The 18,866-nt window shown below is 45.4% G+C and overlaps 1 protein-coding gene across 2 annotated transcripts in view; it reads right to left on the bottom strand.

The window, feature by feature from the left end:
• Positions 1-18,866, bottom strand: part of ADGRL1 (adhesion G protein-coupled receptor L1) — a 561,888-nt gene that overhangs the window by 14,571 nt on the left and 528,451 nt on the right. For both annotated transcript variants that reach the window (XM_069231717.1, XM_069231716.1), the window contains exons 17-19: positions 12,601-12,692; positions 5,729-5,897; positions 1,225-1,353 (exon numbers count right to left, since the gene is read on the bottom strand). In XM_069231717.1, coding sequence (XP_069087818.1) covers positions 1,225-1,353; positions 5,729-5,897; positions 12,601-12,692 — 390 coding nt within the window. The remainder of the gene's footprint in view (positions 1-1,224; positions 1,354-5,728; positions 5,898-12,600; positions 12,693-18,866) is intronic.

Here is an 18,866-nt window from a genome sequence, read left to right as displayed (position 1 = left end):
CAAGAGTACTTCTTTACATACTCCAAGATGCCTATGTTAATAGGCCCCTATGTCTTCCCATGCTCCACCTTGCTTGCAGTCTGCTCACTGGTTTTTGAGTTGGTTGGTATTGTGGATGGACGAACGGAAAGCTTCAGCATAAAAAGGGCATTGGTGTGCCTCTATTATTGTTGAATGCTACAACATGCTTGGATGATACTCCTATGACCTCATACGTTCTTGTATTTCAGCAAGGCTCCCACTGTAGTGTTTTCAGATGCCAGCCGGGGCCTGCGTCACTGTAACTGTGCAATATTCCATACCGATATCTGCAAAGAGGGCACCAATGACATGTAATGGATCCCCGATAAGATGGAATCCTTGATCGTGGCTCTAGAAAGCTGCTTGAAATGAGGTCAGAGTGAACTCGAGATCTAACTAATCAATATAACCTACAACCCTCCCAGCATATGACTGATGCTACCCCAGCCCTCTGACCAGTTACACTCTAGTCCCTGAGCCATATCTTTATTTCAATGGACCACATAGAATGAAATTTTACTGAGTAGCTCGAACTAAGCATTTTCTGAGCAACAGCATCCCTGAAGTCACAGAAACCAAGCTATCCTACACGTGGCGGTCACCTTCTTCCACCTATCCAATGCCAGCGAAGGCTGGTGGAGGACTACTCCATTATAGTAAGAGATTAAAACATTCTACCATGGCATGTCTCACATGGACAAGGTTCATGCTGGAAAATATTATACTTAAGCAACTCTGTATGCACCTCTGTATGGCGCCATACCATGGGCCAATGGACTTCAATGGTTTGTCCTACCTGTCAGTTCCTTACTTTCTGGCATTGGCAACACCAGCCGTGTCTGCAAGCCTGTGAAGTTTGGTGCTCAATATAAACCATTGAGCAAAGGCCACACACTTCCCTGCCAAGGCCCCACTCCACACACACAGCAGCATGCCAAATAAGTCAACAACGGACAAAACCTATTCTTTGACAATGTCTTGTAGACACATGAAAAACTCCAGCCCAATAAGCCTTAAAAACACTGCAATGACCAGAAATCTCTGGCTTACACTGCATCTTCAACCTTGGATGAGAAGGGGAGGAGTGTCCAATGACCTAGGTGGCAAGTGGCACTATTTGAGGATAACACCTTCTACCTCCTTCCCTTCCTCTCAGTTGGTTTGATGCAGTGGCCTGCAAGGACCAGCTCAGCAGTGACATACCTGCGTCCCGGTGTAGTAGCGGTTGTTGCTTCTCATGGCCGAGGTCTTGAGGGAACCATGGGCGCCTCCTGGTGGGCTCCGCACACAGCAGTACGAGTGGCGCAGGCACTTGCTATACTCCTTGTGTACCTGGAAACGAAGCGTGGATCTTTATTGGATGAAGCGGCATAGGGAGAAGAAAGGGGACAGCACTGATGTAGGATAACTGTACATGTGGGTAATACCATGGTGAAACCAATCGCTCCCTCTACACTAAGGAATTGGGCTGAAATCAGAGGAGGCTGTGGACACAGATAACAATGGCTTTTGCTGGTTGATTAGGTAGTCCCCAATTTATACCTTTTTAATCCGCAGGAGTTATGGGCTGAAGTTTAAATGGAAATATAGGAATGAAAGTAATCACTATTCAAAGTGCCTGTTTCTTCAACAGAAGGATCGGTACTCTCCCACTGAATGCATTGCAGTGTTGAGAAGTGCAGGTCCTCAGAACCTGCCCATTTAGAGCACTGGTCAATTGTGTTATTTGAAAGGACAAGTGTGTTGTACAATGCTGGGGTATTAAGTTGCACTGAGATCTACAGTACTTAACAAAAATTGTGCAGCTACCCCATGTTTTTCTTTGGAACATGCTACTGCCATTGCTGGGTGCTGGGGTTACCACAATCCAAGGCTGCCTAGTTTTGATTTCACCTCATGTCTCGCTTCCATTACCCTACCGCCATCTTTCTCACTCTTGCAGATTCTCTTTCATCTCTGCTTTCTCGCTTAGCCACTGTTTTCCTTTATATTCTGTTACATTTTTGCCCTCTTTTGACCTCTTTAGCTCTTGCTCTGGGTGAAAGTGAGATGATGAAAAATAAGTCTGGGCCGGACCCCAAACATGAGTGCCAGTACCCTCCGTCTGTAAGCACCGGCACAAATTAAGCACAGCAAACAGTACATTCAGCACCACTTATGCTTAGATATGAACTCGCCCCCTTGCACATGCCCACTACAGCAGGTATACCACAATATTCTACTGTTTATCTGTTACAACAAACAGACTCCGAGGAGGCACAACAGAACCAAGCAGAGTCTTTCCTTTCTCTCTGCAGTAAGACCATGGACGCCTGGCGGCTGCTTACATTCCAAGCACAGTGGGGGTGGCCAAGTGCTCCGCCACTCTGCTTCCAGCACTTCCCTCTTCTTGCAAGGGTAAGTGCCGGGAAAGCTTGCCTTGTCGAGTGCTCGGATGTGCTGCCAAAGGGTGAGGAGCTTGCCAAGAACTCATAATTACTCGCAGGTGCTGCTTAAACAGATGAAACCACCTTTGCCTCCTGTGCTTTGGTTTGGGCGAAGGCGGAGACAGCTGAATCGGCCATCTGTGAAAGAGAGCGCCCAAGGCAACGGCGCATCTTCGAGTGGCACGGCTTCCAACCTGTAGCAGGTAAATGAAAGGCCAGCAGCCCAAACCGTACAGCTTTGTACAGCATCAAAGGAACATGTCCTGCGTCAGTGAAAATTGGCCCTACAAAACACAAACCAAGCAACCACTCCGATCAGCAAAACACTGGAGCTGCAAGAGGAAGAACTAGCAATCAAACCCACCTTAACCTAAACGCAGGAGCTGCAAGAGGTAAACAAACATTTGCAATGCAACGGGTCTCATGCTTGCTCGCGTTACAGCTATTAGCATTGTAAGCTCTTAACCGGACTTTTCTTGCCACTTAAACTAATAATGAAAAGTAAAACAGTTTCACATATGCGAGGCGATGGTCGCCATGAGTGTGAACGAGACACAGAAAAGGAAACAGAAGTTCACTCGCAGTGAAACTTATCGGCAAAAGTGCAATTATCCATGTAACAGGGTCGATGTCTTGCAAAGCGCACAACTTCTGCCCAGTGAGTTCGTGTTGTGCAGGAAATGAAAAGATAAAGTAGTCTAGAAACCAGCTGACAACACAGAGCCTTGTATGTTTTCAATAGTTTACTGGTGCGCTCAAGGAGGGCTAAACACCAGAAAAGGCATGACGTATGCATGCCTTTCACAAATAGAATCAATCGATTTTTAAAAGGCAAGCCCACAAACTAATTAAGGTGACAGGCGTGACATGGGCGTTGTTAGAAGCCCACAGAGAGATTACAACATGGTCCAGAGCGCTTGCATGTGCTCATCCCTAAACAGACAATTGCACCAGACAACAATAAACAAGTAAACCAGACACAAACGCCAATTGTGCCCCCCAGGGCACTTTGTATAATACGACCCTTGGTAGTTAACCTTCTTTGAGTCTCCAGAGACTGCCAAGCTAGGGTGGCCCAGTAACTGCTCATCAATGACCCGTCTCTGGATTCCAAGTTCATTATTTATTTTTATGTATTCTAAACATGTATATAACACACCTGGGCCAGCATGGCTGTGCTGTGAAGGGCTGCAAAGCAGATCAGTCCTTGCAAGGACAGTACAGGTCTCCAGTAAACTGGTATGTCTCCCTCTGCAAAAATAACCCCACCTGGAGGGAAAATGTCAACCATCACAACAGTCTAACCACTGGCTCTATACTGGTCAGCAGTATACTAGAAATGCAGTATAGTAGAAATGTTGAACACTGTTTTGGTTGATGAGACCTTGGGTGACCTAGCCAACTAAGTGGTCTGCAAATGTCATACCTTCAGGAGCTCCTACAATCTTGGAGGGTCACAGCTTGGCATTATTATCTCATCTCAGGGTCATTCTTCAAACAGAAGGCCATTTTTAAAGAAATGCAGATATCCATCAAAAGGTTGGGCCAGGGTAGTTCTACTCTGGCAAAATAATTGTGACTGACGGTAAAGAAAGGGCATCACTGGGTAACCACCATGTCCCTCACCCACAGAAACATTTGGATTGGGGCAGGGGACAGGAGAGGTGTACATGGAGCCTCCTGTGACCAAGATTGATACCAGCACCCTCTTGCAAAGGCAATAAATATCTTTAGAAGCTCAAGTTGAGTCCAGCAATCATTCACTCAGGTCCACATACAATACCAATCACACACACACACACATACACACGCTTGCTGAGAAGCCTCTCATGCATATCTGAGGCATCATGAAAGATAGAATGAATAAAAGGAAGGTTTGCAGAGTGTCTCTACAAATCTGTCTTTCATTCATTCTTTCATAATGCCTGAGGTATGCGAGGCTACAGAGGTCGACAAAGGAAGAAAAGGAAGGTACTTAGGTCAGCATTTGTTAACCCACTTCTCACTTGCTTCACTGAATAAAAATAAAGAAGCTCCAAAATGATCCTCGAAAGATGATCCTCATTTACCTACGCTACACATACTTTGCCCATGTGGAGCTGGTTGACTGTCCTCTGACTAGAGCCAGCAGACTTGCTTCCTGCCTATAGATTATGCTACCACCACTGTAAGTCAACACTTAGTTCATGGGAGGGGATAGTATCCATCCTTGCAAAGAGGGATGAACTGTGGGTGCCTTCCTGCTTCTAGAACCAGATCTATTTTTCACATCTTTAAAACAGGGGTATGTCCAGTGTGGATGCATCACTGTCCAGTCCTCCAGGGAGAAAACACACAGGGCTATCCAGAAAAAACACACAGGACCAGTCAGCAGAATTTGGACAAAGCCATGCTGAAGACTTTTGTCCCAACTGAAAGGTTAGAATTCTGAGCTGAGTTGTACTTTACCACACCCTGTAATTATTGAGTGCATTATATACCTCATCCTTTGTTAAATGTCCGCAGCTCAAACCTTCCAGAATCTAACAGGTGAAAACAGTACTGCTTTTACCATGACTTGTTGATTTTGGCACAGTAAAAACCGAGATTCAGGTTACTCCCCAAAAACTCGTAATAGGTGCTATTTATCGTACACGATAAATCAAATGCCCCAGGGTATCTGCATTTATCAGGTGCAATAAATACGGCACGTAACATCTGGTCACTAGTAAAGAGGGCCATAGCATTATAATGGAGGACAGTGGAGTGTTCTAGTTGCCTCGGTTGGTGTCGTGTAGGTGTAGTCTATCCATAACAGATCGTGGTCAGTGACTGTGGCAGTGTACATGTTTGGTTTTGGGCTTGTTGATTCACTAGCAACAGATGATGCTGTGGGATTATGGCTATCCAGGCAATGCCATCTTCCTCATACATTACCAGGTGTGCCCCAAATCCCAACCGTTTAGAGTGTTTTACTCAGTACAGCCACTCTGAATTTTACTTTATATAGGATCTCACAAACCAACTGGTGGCTGGTTGCTTTTAAATAGAGGTAATTTATTCATAGTATGTGGCTACAGGAGCCAATCCGAATCCCCAGTTAAATTAACCGTGGCAAATTAGGCATTAGATGATTTGTTGAGTTGTTCTCTGAATAAGCCAGCAGCACAGCCATTGATGGGGAGCGTATGGGTACTACAGGCCCTCACCGCGTGTGGTTTGAGTGTAGGTATCAATGGAGACATGGCCAAACACAGTGCATGGGGTTAACACTATTTTATGGATAGTAGCATGTAAGTTACCTTCTTTTGCAGGGCACAGTGAAATATGAAGATGAACATTCCCTGGAAAGCATTGAAGGTGGTAAACAAGTACGCCATGACGATGGACTCCTTGTTAATGAAGAGGAGACCAAAGGCCCAGGTGAGTCCAAGAAGGAAGAGGAGGGCTATCGCTCCCAGTGCCCAGGATCTGCAACACGAACAGAGAGAGAGAGAACGGATACATAAGAAACACAAACACCACCGAAAGGCAAGGAAAGATGAGCGAGATAATGAATGAATAAAGAAACCACAGAGAGAGAAAGAAAAGAGGCAAAAAAAGAAGGCCAAACAAATATATGGAAGAATGGAGAATAAAATACACCTCTTTTAAAATTACTTTGGAGCTTTTTTTTTTTTTAGCAAAATCAGGATGCACATCCTCATGTGACAATGGAAACCCGCCGTATTTGCTGTTGGAGCCCCTTTATTAGGTCAGTGTGAACTCCGGATTCCTGCTGCTTTTCAAACCCATTTGGACATGACGGTGCTTTCCAGTGTTACATGCTAGCAAATTACTCATGAATAACATAGTTGACCCTATGTTGTTTGGACCCTAGAATCCTGCTACCAGTCAGGGCTCCTCCTGTTCTCAGACTCTAAAGTCACTATAAGAACTAAAAACTTTTCCGGTCAGAAGTTGTTGTTCTCTCTGAGCTGTGGGTCGCCTCTACTTCTATCACGGGGTGTTGGACTCTATGGTCAGTGAGGTACCTCCCCTTAATTCATGGCGTGGTTGTCTGTGGTCAGTATGAGGACCCCCTTGTGTTGAGTGTTTTTTTGTTTATATTCAGTATGACCATCTCCATCTGTCTTCATAGTTAGTGAAAGCCATCTCCTTCTGTCACAGTGGTCAGGTCTCTATGGCCATTGAAGGACCCTCTTGTTCGCTCACAGTGTACTGGTCTGTGTGATTATTGAGGGTGTGGTCTATACAGTCAGTAAGGATCTTCTAAAACTGTTAAAATGTCAAGGTGTTGGCTCTGTAGCCACTGCCTGTGTCCCATGTATGACATGGTGCAGCAACAGTCCTTGGCCACCCTGCTCATCCCTTTCCCACTGCATCGTCTTACTGGCCTGTGAAGTCAGTGGTGTGGGGCCTACACTGTCGGTCAACTTGGCAAAATAAGTTCTTATAGCCAATGGGGAACAGGGATCAATAAGTATCTGGGCTACAGCAAACATTTGCATGCTAACCTTCATTTTCTAGAAAACCCACAAAATTATATCAACCTTTTAGTTTTGTTTGGATGATGTGCTAATTCAGCTGAAGAGCAGGAAGCTCCTGCCATCTTCTACATACAGTACCAGCGGTGCACCAAAAGCCAGCCGTTTAGAGTGTTTTACTCAGCCAACCACTCTAAATTTTATTTATGTAGGATCTCACACTAGTCCTGAGTTATTAATCAATTACAACCGGAGAAATAAAAAGGGACCAGTGCCGAGTGAATGCATAGAAAAAGTCAGGGATGTACTTAGTTTAAGGCAAATCAGGATCTTTCCCAGACAGGCGGTCAACCAGTGAAAAGCTGCTATGGCAGATGCAAAGCCACTTCCGCGTTGGGCCTGGCGTATATTGCAAGGAGCCTAGGCTAGCGTGCCGCTAAATAAAAAACGAAGAGAAGATAATGCCAGGAAGGATAGTGGAGTCATCAGAAAAAGAATACATTCTGAACAGGTTAGCTGAGCAAGGGGCTGGAGCATAGATGGAGGGAAGCGTAGGCGAGGCAGGAGAGCAAAGATGAGGAGTTGAGGGAGGAAGGAGCATTGATAGAAGGAGGTAAGAGAGAGTGCTAATACCAAAGGGCATATGGGATTGGATTCAGAAAGAGAATCGTCAATGCAAAGGGGATAAGGGATGCTGAAGAGCTTAGGGGAGAAATGAGCAGCATCGTTACCAAGAGGATTATGGGAAGGAAGATGCTAGCACAACAAATGATGTAGGAGGTGAAACATCAATACAGAGGAGCGTGAAGAAAACAGCAGCATTATAGAGGATATTAGGCAGAGGGAGACTGAAAGCAAGAAACAAGGAGTCCAATTGGAAGTGGACTGTACAGTGGGAGGGTATGTACTGCAGTGAAAACCGATGCTCTAGGCTGTGGCATTTCATGGGGTGTAGAAAATACCCCAAACTCCTAGCATTCCCCAGAAAAATGAGAAAGTACATGCGGATTTGGTGCATTATTCACCAAATCCTGTGTGTATGGCAATTTAGTGCCCATTTCCCTCCTATACATTTTTGATAAGTTTGAGCTGGGAAATTTACCTCTGGAAATAATGGGTGGGTGCAGCGTTTGCCACACAAGTTATAATTCTGATGCCGGAAATCAGAAGCGGCTGCCCAGGGACTGGAATTTCAACCTCACTTGTAATCAGGAGGAAGAACATGGATAGAGGATGGATGGTGGTGGAAGTGTAACAGGGTAGTAAGCCTGGGCATCACATGGGGTAGCGTAGGAGCAATGATGTAATTAGGCTCGGGGACATAACAAGGGCAATTTGCGGATGCTCATTCTGGGAGAGGGATGAATGAACACAGTGAAAAGCAGAGAGCGGTAGGTCAGTCACCACTAGTTTCTAGGAATTCCTGATGGGACCGCTAGTTACTGTGCTCATTATGAATGGCAAGGTCAGGGAAAATTCCATGGACCAGTCATGTTCCCCCTAGAGATTTTGATTGGAAGCCACTAAGATCTCCAGGGGAAACTGCAGAGCAGATTGAGCTATTACTGGGGGAACCTGATCCGGAATCACCAGTTCCCCAGGTAATTCTCCATTATTCATGGGATTCTTAGGAATCAACCAGGAATTCTCATTGATTCCGCACTTCCTCAATTGATGGGACCTCCGGTATTGTTAACTATGGGTTAACAATACCGGAGTTAACAATACCGGTCACAGGTATTGATCAGGACACTTACAATGAATACAAATATACAGTTACAGACTGATGAATGTCCTACCAATTAGAGTCGGTATTTTGAAGTGAGAACCAGTCAGGTGTACTATAGCAAATAGTTGGGGTTTAACCTGAGGGGTTCCCAGCTTAAATTGTACATTTTTTCTAAATCTGATTGCGTGCCTCTACTAAGTCATATGCTTTGGGCTTTTGAGGTTATGTCTATTGGTGCTACTTATTGGTGATCAAAATCAGGGTACTCTACAACTCTTGCTGGATTGGCGACTCAATGGACTGTTTGCTTCACTAGCCTTGTGGAACATTCTCGACTCATCCGAGTGAAGGTTGAGGCTGTGCTTCATTCCAGTCATTACCATAATCAGACTTGAGGTGTGGTACCAGAATACCACTTATAAAATATAGACCTGCAACAATTCAGACTCCAAGATATTGATTTGTACAATAATGCTGAGATAGGTACAGAGTAGTAAGTTTGCACTCCCCTCTTGATGCTTATGTTGACAATAATGTGCATATCTATATTGTAGGAGGCTGGACTGGCTTGTAGTGAGTACCAAGGGGTACTTGCACCTTGCACCAGGCCCAGTTATCCCTTATTAGTGTATAGGGTGTCTAGCAGCTTAGGCTGATAGATAATGGTAGCTTAGCAGAGCAGCTTAGGCTGAACTAGGAGACGTGTGAAGCTACTACAGTACCACTTAGTGTCATATGCACAATATCATAAGAAAACACAATACACAGTTATACTAAAAATAAAGGTACTTTATTTTTATGACAATATGCCAAAGTATCTCAGAGTGTACCCTCAGTGAGAGGATAGGAAATATACACAAGATATATATACACAATACCAAAAATATGCAGTATAGTCTTAGAAAACAGTGCAAACAATGTATAGTTACAATAGGATGCAATGGGGACACATAGGGATAGGGGCAACACAAACCATATACTCCAAAAGTGGAATGCGAACCACGAATGGACCCCAAACCTATGTGACCTTGTAGAGGGTCGCTGGGACTATTAGAAAATAGTGAGGGTTAGAAAAATAGCCCACCCCAAGACCCTGAAAATTGAGTGCAAAGTGCACTAAAGTTCCCCTAAGGACAAAGAAGTCGTGTTAGAGGAATAATGCAGGAAAGACACAAACCAACAATGCAACAACAATGGATTTCCAATCTAGGGTACCTGTGGAACAAGGGGACCAAGTCCAAAAGTCACAAGCAAGTCGGAGATGGGCATATGCCCAGGAAATGCCAGCTGTGGGTGCAAAGAAGCTTCTACTGGACAGAAGAAGCTGAGGTTTCTGCAGGAACGAAAAGGGCTAGAGACTTCCCCTTTGGTGGACGGATCCCTCTCGCCGTGGAGAGTCGTGCAGAAGTATTTTCCCGCCGAAAGAACGCCAAAAAGCCTTGCTAGCTGCAAATCGTGCGGTTAGCGTTTTTGGATGCTGCTGTGGCCCAGGAGGGACCAGGAGGTCGCAAATTGGACCGGGAGGTAGAGGGGACGTCGAGCAAGACAAGGAGCCCTCTTAGCAGCAGGTAGCACCCGGTGAAGTGGCAGAAACAGGCACTACGAGGATGCGTGAAACGGTGCTCACCCGAAGTTACACAAAGGAGTCCCACGTCGCCGGAGACCAACTTAGAAAGTCGTGCAATGCAGGTTAGAGTGCCGTGGACCCAGGCTTGGCTGTGCACAAAGGATTTCCGCCGGAAGTGCACAGGGGCCGGAGTAGCTGCAAAAGTCGCGGTTCCCAGCAATGCAGTCTAGCGAGGTGAGGCAAGGACTTACCTCCACCAAACTTGGACTGAAGAGTCACTGGACTGTGGGGGTCACTTGGACAGAGTTGCTGGATTCGAGGGACCTCGCTCGTCGTGCTGAGAGGAGACCCAAGGGACCGGTAATGCAGCTTTTTGGTACCTGCGGTTGCAGGGGGAAGATTCCGTCGACCCACGGGAGATTTCTTCGGAGCTTCTAGTGCAGAGAGGAGGCAGACTACCCCCACAGCATGCACCACCAGGAAAACAGTCGAGAAGGCGGCAGGATCAGCGTTACAGAGTTGCAGTAGTCGTCTTTGCTACTATGTTGCAGGTTTGCAGGCTTCCAGCGCGGTCAGCAGTCGATTCCTTGGCAGAAGGTGAAGAGAGAGATGCAGAGGAACTCGGCTGAGCTCTTGCATTCGTTATCTAAAATTTCCCCAGAGCCACAGACCCTAAATAGCCAGAAAAGAGGGTTTGGCTACCTAGGAGAGAGGATAGGCTAGCAACACCTGAAGGAGCCTATCAGAAGGAGTCTTTGACGTCACCTGGTGGCACTGGCCACTCAGAGCAGTCCAGTGTGCCAGCAGCACCTCTGTTTCCAAGATGGCAGAGGTCTGGAGCACACTGGAGGAGCTCTGGGCACCTCCCAGGGGAGGTACAGGTCAGGGGAGTGGTCACTCCCCTTTCCTTTGTCCAGTTTCGCGCCAGAGCAGGGCTAAGGGGTCCCCTGAACCGGTGTAGACTGGCTTATGCAGAATTGGGCACATCTGTGCCCAAGAAAGCATTTCCAGAGGCTGGGGGAGGCTACTCCTCCCCTGCCTTCACACCATTTTCCAAAGGGAGAGGGTGTAACACCCTCTCTCAGAGGAAGTCCTTTGTTCTGTCATCCTGGGCCAGGCCTGGCTGGACCCCAGGAGGGCAGATGCCTGTCTGAGGGGTTGGCAGCAGCAGCAGCTGCAGTGAAACCCCAGGAAGGGCAGTTTGGCAGTACTAGGGTCTGTGCTACAGACCACTGGTATCATGGGATTGTGCCAACTATGCCAGGATGGCATAGAGGGGGCAATTCCATGATCCTAGACATGTTACATGGCCATATTCGGAGTTACCATTGTGAAGCTACATATAGGTAGTGACCTATATGTAGTGCACACGTGTAATGGTGTCCCCGCACTCACAATGTCAGGGAAATTGGCCCTGAACAATGTGGGGGCACCTTGGCTAGTGCCAGGGTGCCCTCACACTAAGTAATTTTGCACCTAACCTTTACCAGGTAAAGGTTAGACATATAGGTGACTTATAAGTTACTTAAGTGCAGTGTAAAATGGCTGTGAAATAACGTGGACGTTATTTCACTCAGGCTGCAGTGGCAGGCCTGTGTAAGAATTGTCAGAGCTCCCTATGGGTGGCAAAAGAAATGCTGCAGCCCATAGGGATCTCCTGGAACCCAAATACCCTGGGTACCTCAGTACCATATACTAGGGAATTATAAGGGTGTTCCAGTAAGCCAATGTAAATTGGTAAAAATAGTCACTAGCCTGTTAGTGACAATTTGGAAAGAAATGAGAGAGCATAAACACTGAGGTTCTGATTAGCAGAGCCTCAGTGAGACAGTTAGTCACTACACAGGTAACACATTCAGGCACACTTATGAGCACTGGGGCCCTGGTGAACAGGGTCCCAGTGACACATACAACTAAAACAACATATATACAGTGAAAAATGGGGGTAACATGCCAGGCAAGATGGTACTTTCCTACATATATCACAGAGTCTATATGTTTGCATGTCAACATTTTTGTGGATAAATATTGCAACATATAACTAAGTCTCGCGTAAGGAGATGGTTATTAATTCACAGAAGATCTTAGATATAAAAGTCAATGTAAACCCTTTCAGGAAGTGGAAAGTTCACTCACACTTGGCCATTCAACAGAAATGCTTGAACTTGACAGACCTTTTTGTTCTCTGTTTCCCTCATCCCAGGTTCACACGCCTCAGGACAATTGCCCCCAATGTTTTGGGAGTTATTCTGATCTTTCCACCGTGAGAAACAGAGCATGTGTATTGTCCAGTATTGTTATTTAGGTGAGTGGTCTGTGGAAGCTGCCTCTGGCTAGAGGGGGCTAACCACTGCGAAGAACACACAAAACAGACAAACGCACACCACTTACTTGATGTTATCCAGGCGGCTGGAGTCAGGCTTCAGGACGGAGGTGTTCCGTATCATTTTGTGAAGAGTGATCATCAAAAATATCAGGTTAATCTGAGGGGGGAGAAGGAAGAGATGAGATTCCTCCGCATGCACTGAGGAGAACCACTTAAAGTGCAGCACATAGGTTGCTGGTGTAAAAAATACTCTTGCTATAATAATGAGACTGCTAGATTTAGGCAGCAGCGCCACCAGATACAAGGGACTGAGCCTCATCCTGCACCGTGTGACAGCTGTCAGCCTAACCCTTCTGGCCAGCTAGCAGCACCTCACGTGTACCCGAGAGTAAAAGGTGATTTGTGGCAGTCCTTAGCATGTCATCAGGATTTCTCTGGGAAATTGTGGTGGAACAGATCTTACCCCTTTCTCTCAGTCATATATGTCTCACACATATAAAGGCAAAACAGAAGCAGGACTAGGTTCAATATGTTTTATTGAATCATCTGCATTCTATGTAAAAAAACATGTATTGTGATTATGAGTGTGATAAAACATAATAAAAGCAAGACAGTGACTAGGAAAGTGAAACATAAGAAAAGTCTCACCATACTGTCACAACAACAATTCTAAAATCCTTACCTGCACTACTAAGATTCTCTACAAGAGCATGGAAGTGTAAGCCCTAATCTGCCCATCAGGCCCCTTGGGAGAACCCCATCACCCGTACCTGTGTTTGCAGGTAGAGAAGAGGTCTGTTGGTCTACTGAGAGTTCTCCCACATGGAGGGAGAGACTGTGGCAGGTCTCAGCAGAAACTGCAAAGGCGGTGTGCAGTGTATGATGGCAACTGGTTGGAATTTCCCTCTATCATGTGGAGGAAATTAGATGTTTTATAATAAAACATCTGGTGTTCTGAGAAAACTGTCCTGACATGACAACACAGATATTTCTGTGTCTAAGAGTTGAGGACTTGATGAATGCTTTGTAGCAGCAATAATTAACTTATCATGTGCAACCTTGCAAAGAATGAGAATGTCGTGCAGAGAAAAGAATAACAGAAGTCTGTGTTAAAGGACAAGCTGATAATAAGAGAAACATCTCCACTCAAAGAAGATTTCTGCTAAAATAATATAAAAATAAAAATGCATGCCCAGAGTCAAAGGGCACAAGCTGCAGTCCTAGGCAAAATAACATACCTGTGTAATAGCTAAAGTAACCTCATGGCACCCTCCCCATTGACAGTTCAAAGAGTATCGGTCCCTAACAAAGCCTAAAGCAAAACTGCCATTTCTACATCTGTAAGTTTACAAGAAATACTAAAATGTACACAATGAAATGTCCATGTTGACAAGCAAACAAACAAAAATATGGACCAAATTAAAACTGATCAATTTAGAATTTAGAAACATAACATGAAAAATAGGGCCAAATAACAATAGGTCAGCAATATTCATGGCTTAAAAAATTTGCCAATTTCATAAATTTTAAAAGCATCCAGGAAAGAGCCCACTTTGGCAGATGTTAATGCAACCAATTAATTGGCAAAGAAAGTGAGAGAGCGCTAATGTGCCCTTGCCTCAGCCCCAGCTGGGGCGGCAGCGCAGTGCCAGGTGTTGTAGCACCAAGAGCCACTTGGTCCTCAAAGGGTGACTCATAGGAAGCTTCCTGCAACAAACACAATCTCAATGTGCATGTCTGTTTCTTAAAGCAGACAAGGATAAACCTGGCCCTTTACACTTGCATTTAGAGCCATGTGTGGCCCACATCATAAAACTTCATCCTTGTAAGCACTCAGCCTTCCTTTGTTTCACACACAAATTAGTATTTCGCAACCGGCCTTCCCCCAAAGACCCTTTTCTCCACACTGGGAGTGAGGTCCACACTTTTGTTGCTACCTTACCCCCTGCCACTACCCTACTAATGGGCACCTTCTTTAATCTACTCTGTGACACACTGGTAGGGAACTGCCACACAGGTAGTGGGCCCCTCCATCTTTCTTGCCATGAAAACTACCTGAGTGCCACAATGATAGCGGTCTACTTCCACTGCTTTTTCTGCAGAACCCATACTGGCCCCACTGATTTGGGTTTGCCTCTGTAATTATCACTGGAAGAGCTGCCTTTGTGCCACACTTGTAAGGGCAGCCACACTAGTGGGAACCTATTCACATCACTCTTACCTTGAGAACTCACTATGTTCCACATTGGTGCACAAGCAGGCCGCCTCCATGACCCTTTCACTGAGCTCTCTTTCGCGCCTCTACAATTACACAGGCAGTTCCCTCTGTGTCATAAGGGTAAGGGGTAGCTCCAGCACTTTTAGTATGAGAATTCTCTGTGTACAACACAAGTAGAGTGCCATCTTTGTCTCCCATAACCTAATAGCTCCCTCAGACATCAGTATATATCTCTTTTTTTCCCATAGCTGTAACCCAACACTGTATGAGAAGTGCCAATGGGGCAAGCATAGCCAAATTAAGGTATATGGGGGACACCTTGAGTTTCCCCAACACATTCTACTATCAGAGGCCACCATTATTAGAACCAGCGGTTGCTTCTGACCACATTAAAGACTTTGGTTAATTATTAGGGGTATGGTGCGTACACGAGAGAGACACTGGCATAAAGTCAGGCATCAGTGGCACTAGGAATCAAATTCGACACCCATGACAATGAGGTACTGACAGAGGCACACACTCTACTCTACCGATGATTCAGTAGACATCCACAACGTCACTGGGCCCCTCATACCACAATAACTACATGTCTGTAGTCTGTCAACAAATCTTTTGACTAGGCCAACTACACTATGGTCCGAAGTCAAGATGTGCCACCATAGGGTCATGATGAACAATGTGTAGGAACTGTATTTTCCTGTGGAGCAAGGATGATAATTGTGCTCCTTTGATCACAGCATATATTTATTGTCAACGAGGTCAGCTCTAATTCAAAGATTACACAAAGTTTTTTGTGTCAGCCCTAGGGGTGGGGCAGTCAATTGAAAGCACCCTAGCCCCTGTGCCACACAGTCCTTTGGATAAGATATCATATTATTCATTCAATAACAGACATCATCCAGTCAATCCGTTGATTGGAGTGGAGTCCAAGCCCGGACTTGCCATTCTGCTACTCTAATTTTTCCAGTGGGCTGCAGGTTATGGGGTTGCTTTCAGGGCCATGGCTCAACCTTGCCCCCACACCCCATTCTAACCACAGACTCCCGTATTCTGGGTTTGGTTTTAACAATTTTGAAAGAGGTGATTTTTCTTTCTGGGGCTCGGTTAGGTTCTTGAGGAGAGATGAATGCAATGAATGTGTGATTTCATACATAAATATGAAGTTTAACTTTTTAAACCATGACTGTAATGGTTCTTAAAGCAAGAAAAGTGTTTCAATTGTGTTTCTTAGGTTTATCAACTTCTCTGTAGCTTAGGGAAGTGATTATGGCAGTCTTTTTTCTATATTTTGTGTACTGATGAAAAATATCCCTGAAATATGAGGCAAAGAAAAATCAAATTTCAAAACGACTTCCAGCTTTGGAGCCTCAGTAAAGCTAGGTCACTAGTTAACATCCATTTAGTCTCATCCGCTAATCCTTTTTGATTTAGGATCCCTACAAATCCCATACACAGATTTGCCTTCCAATTACTTACATCGGCAGAAGGATAACGCCTGGTCTATAGCGCATCCAACTATTAACTTCCATTTTTTCTATAGGAGTTATTGATTCCAATAACTTTAGGTCTGCCGACTATTTGAGATTTAAACAAGTGACATGTCATCCAAAAAATTTTACATAGAATTTTATGACTTCCTCTACCAAGGAATTAACTAAAGCTCCTTCCATTGGTTGGAAGGTAGCCAAAGTGGGGAGACATAAGGCAATAGGGAGAATGGAGGGGCAAGATGTTTCGAGGCTCAGTGCTTAATTTGTGCTTGTTGTTTCCGGTGCTGAGCACTGGCACTTATTTTTGAGGGCTGGCGCTTAGTCTTCTGCCTCAAGCATTTACAAGCAAAAGACACATATGGGAAAGAAGGAGGAAGAGAAAAACGAAAAAGCGTCATGATGAGAGAAAGCAGAAAGCTGCTAGAGTGAGCTGAAGGGGCAGGGAGTGGCTTTATATGGATTGAAGAGGCCCGAGATGGCATCGGGATTACGCTGCCTCAGTATTCCGAGTTCGTACATTTAATTGCAGCAGTTGCGTGTTTAAGAGGAGGGCTTTGAGCACCGGCACCTTTTTTTATTTACAAATTAAGCACTGTTGAGGCTGTTCTGTTAAGTGGAGGTATTCACAATTCTGGGGGTCGAAAATATCAATAAATCATTGGGAAGCTCCTTAGTTGGGCAAAAGGCTTTTTCTCATTTCTTTGCGATTTGCCATGTCATGGAAAATGATGAATGATAAATATGTTCCATGACCAAATTATAGCTAGAAAGATTTGATGAAGATAGTATGTTCTTTGTGTACTCTGGTGCCTCAAAATATTCCTTGTATCGTGTATGGATCACACAGGTACTAGCAACACATCGCTGGGGGTTCAAGTTGTGGCATGATCAAGATGGAAAAATTAATTTTTAAACGTTTATGGGTGGTTTTGATTCTTGTTTATTTTTGTATGGCACTCGTCAATGGTAGTAGCTATCTTAATGGGATGGACAATTAGGATGTCCTTGAGGTTTGTCGTATCTAGTATCCTTACGTCAAAGGCATTGAAATTATTCTGTAGACCAGGCCTGTATCAAGTTAGCACCTTCCTGCACAGATGTGCTCTGCTTGGGACTTGCTGCTGGGGTGTGGACAGTACTTGATGTTGGGGAGAAGATAAGTTATAATAGATTGCTGTGGAGTTGTTTGGGGTTTCAAGGTTGAGATTACTCCAAGATCATGAGTGTGGACTAGCTCCAGGATGTGGACGTGTGTGTGTGAACTTGCTCGCTGTTTGTGTGACTCCCAGACCTACCATTCCTAACTACTTCCGGTGCTGCCCTGTACTCAGGACTTTCCTTCCGTATGTTGGTACTTGGGGGTCACATCTTAGGATGTAGTAGATCATTGCCACAACGAATCATGTGGCTGGACTATTTGTGCATCAGGAAGCCGAGTGTGTGGCACCTTTTTTAGGTTCTAAAGAGATGGGTTTACAGGTTGTGCAAGGGGAAGCACTGAGTGGCGGGTGACCCTGTTGGTAAAGAGTCTGCACGGTGTTTGCATGACAAAGATTTTTCACGGCGCTTAGAAGGAACCCTGTGCAAGGGTCAAGCTGCTGTACACAAACAAATGGAGTGTTTGTCAGTCAGACACAACCCACCGATATGGATTGTTTCCACAGACCTTCAAGACATGAACAAAGTCACAACGTCACCTCCTGGACCTGAACCATAGATATAAGCGAAGTCCTACGACATGTAATTTACGAAGAAACATTAAGACAATCACACCTTACTCAAACAATATTCTGTGTGGTGGGAAAAAATAAGCATAATCATTAATTTCTGACAAATACAGCATCTTCACTAGGCTGCATCCAGCCACACACACACAGAGGCACACGTACATGCATACCCACATATGCAGAACACAAGCGCACATGCAGCACAAACACGCATGCACACACAAAATTACACTCACACATATATGCGCTCTCATGCATGCCAGTCTACACGGAAAACACCCACATACACGCACACATACAAAGTTTCTCTTGAGCCCACTCCCCGCAGTCCGCCTCGGATCGATCCTGGCAGATTAGGCCTCTGATGTGGTTTCACTGTTTGACAAACTCCTTCTTTTTTCCGTATTGATCCCCTCTCTGGCCTGCTCTACGATCCTGCCCCGGGGTGCGGGGAGCGGGCTCCGAAGAACAACAACTTTCTAGCGGAGTCGCACTCATTAATATTTCTAATCACACCGCAGCAAGGGCTCTGTGAAAATAGACTTTGTACCGCCGCTCCAGCTAGCCTGAGATGCAGACGTGGCCCCGGGGTCGCTTCGGGATCCGGGGATGCGAGCGCGAGAGCACCTGCTGCTGCTGTAGAGCGAGGCCTTCTCACTGTATAAATCAAAAGTCTGCTGGGGGGGGGGGGAGTTAGAGTCTGGGAAACTGGCAGTCTCTTCTAAACCCCAAACCACACATACCCGGGTACAACAAATATGCTAGACCAGGACTGGCCCCGATGAACTGCGGTGGTGGAAAACTTTTCATTGTGGGGGGTGCTGCCATCAATTTCCATTACCGAAGACCTCATAGAGATTGTGCAAAATCCAAGGTCACACAAAGAACAAGCGTAA

The sequence above is a fragment of the Pleurodeles waltl genome, chromosome 4_2, assembly GCF_031143425.1.
Source record: "Pleurodeles waltl isolate 20211129_DDA chromosome 4_2, aPleWal1.hap1.20221129, whole genome shotgun sequence".
In the NCBI taxonomy this organism is placed as follows: domain Eukaryota; kingdom Metazoa; phylum Chordata; class Amphibia; order Caudata; family Salamandridae; genus Pleurodeles; species Pleurodeles waltl.
Note: the sequence above shows the minus strand (reverse complement) of the source record. Positions and strands in the feature narration are given on the sequence as shown.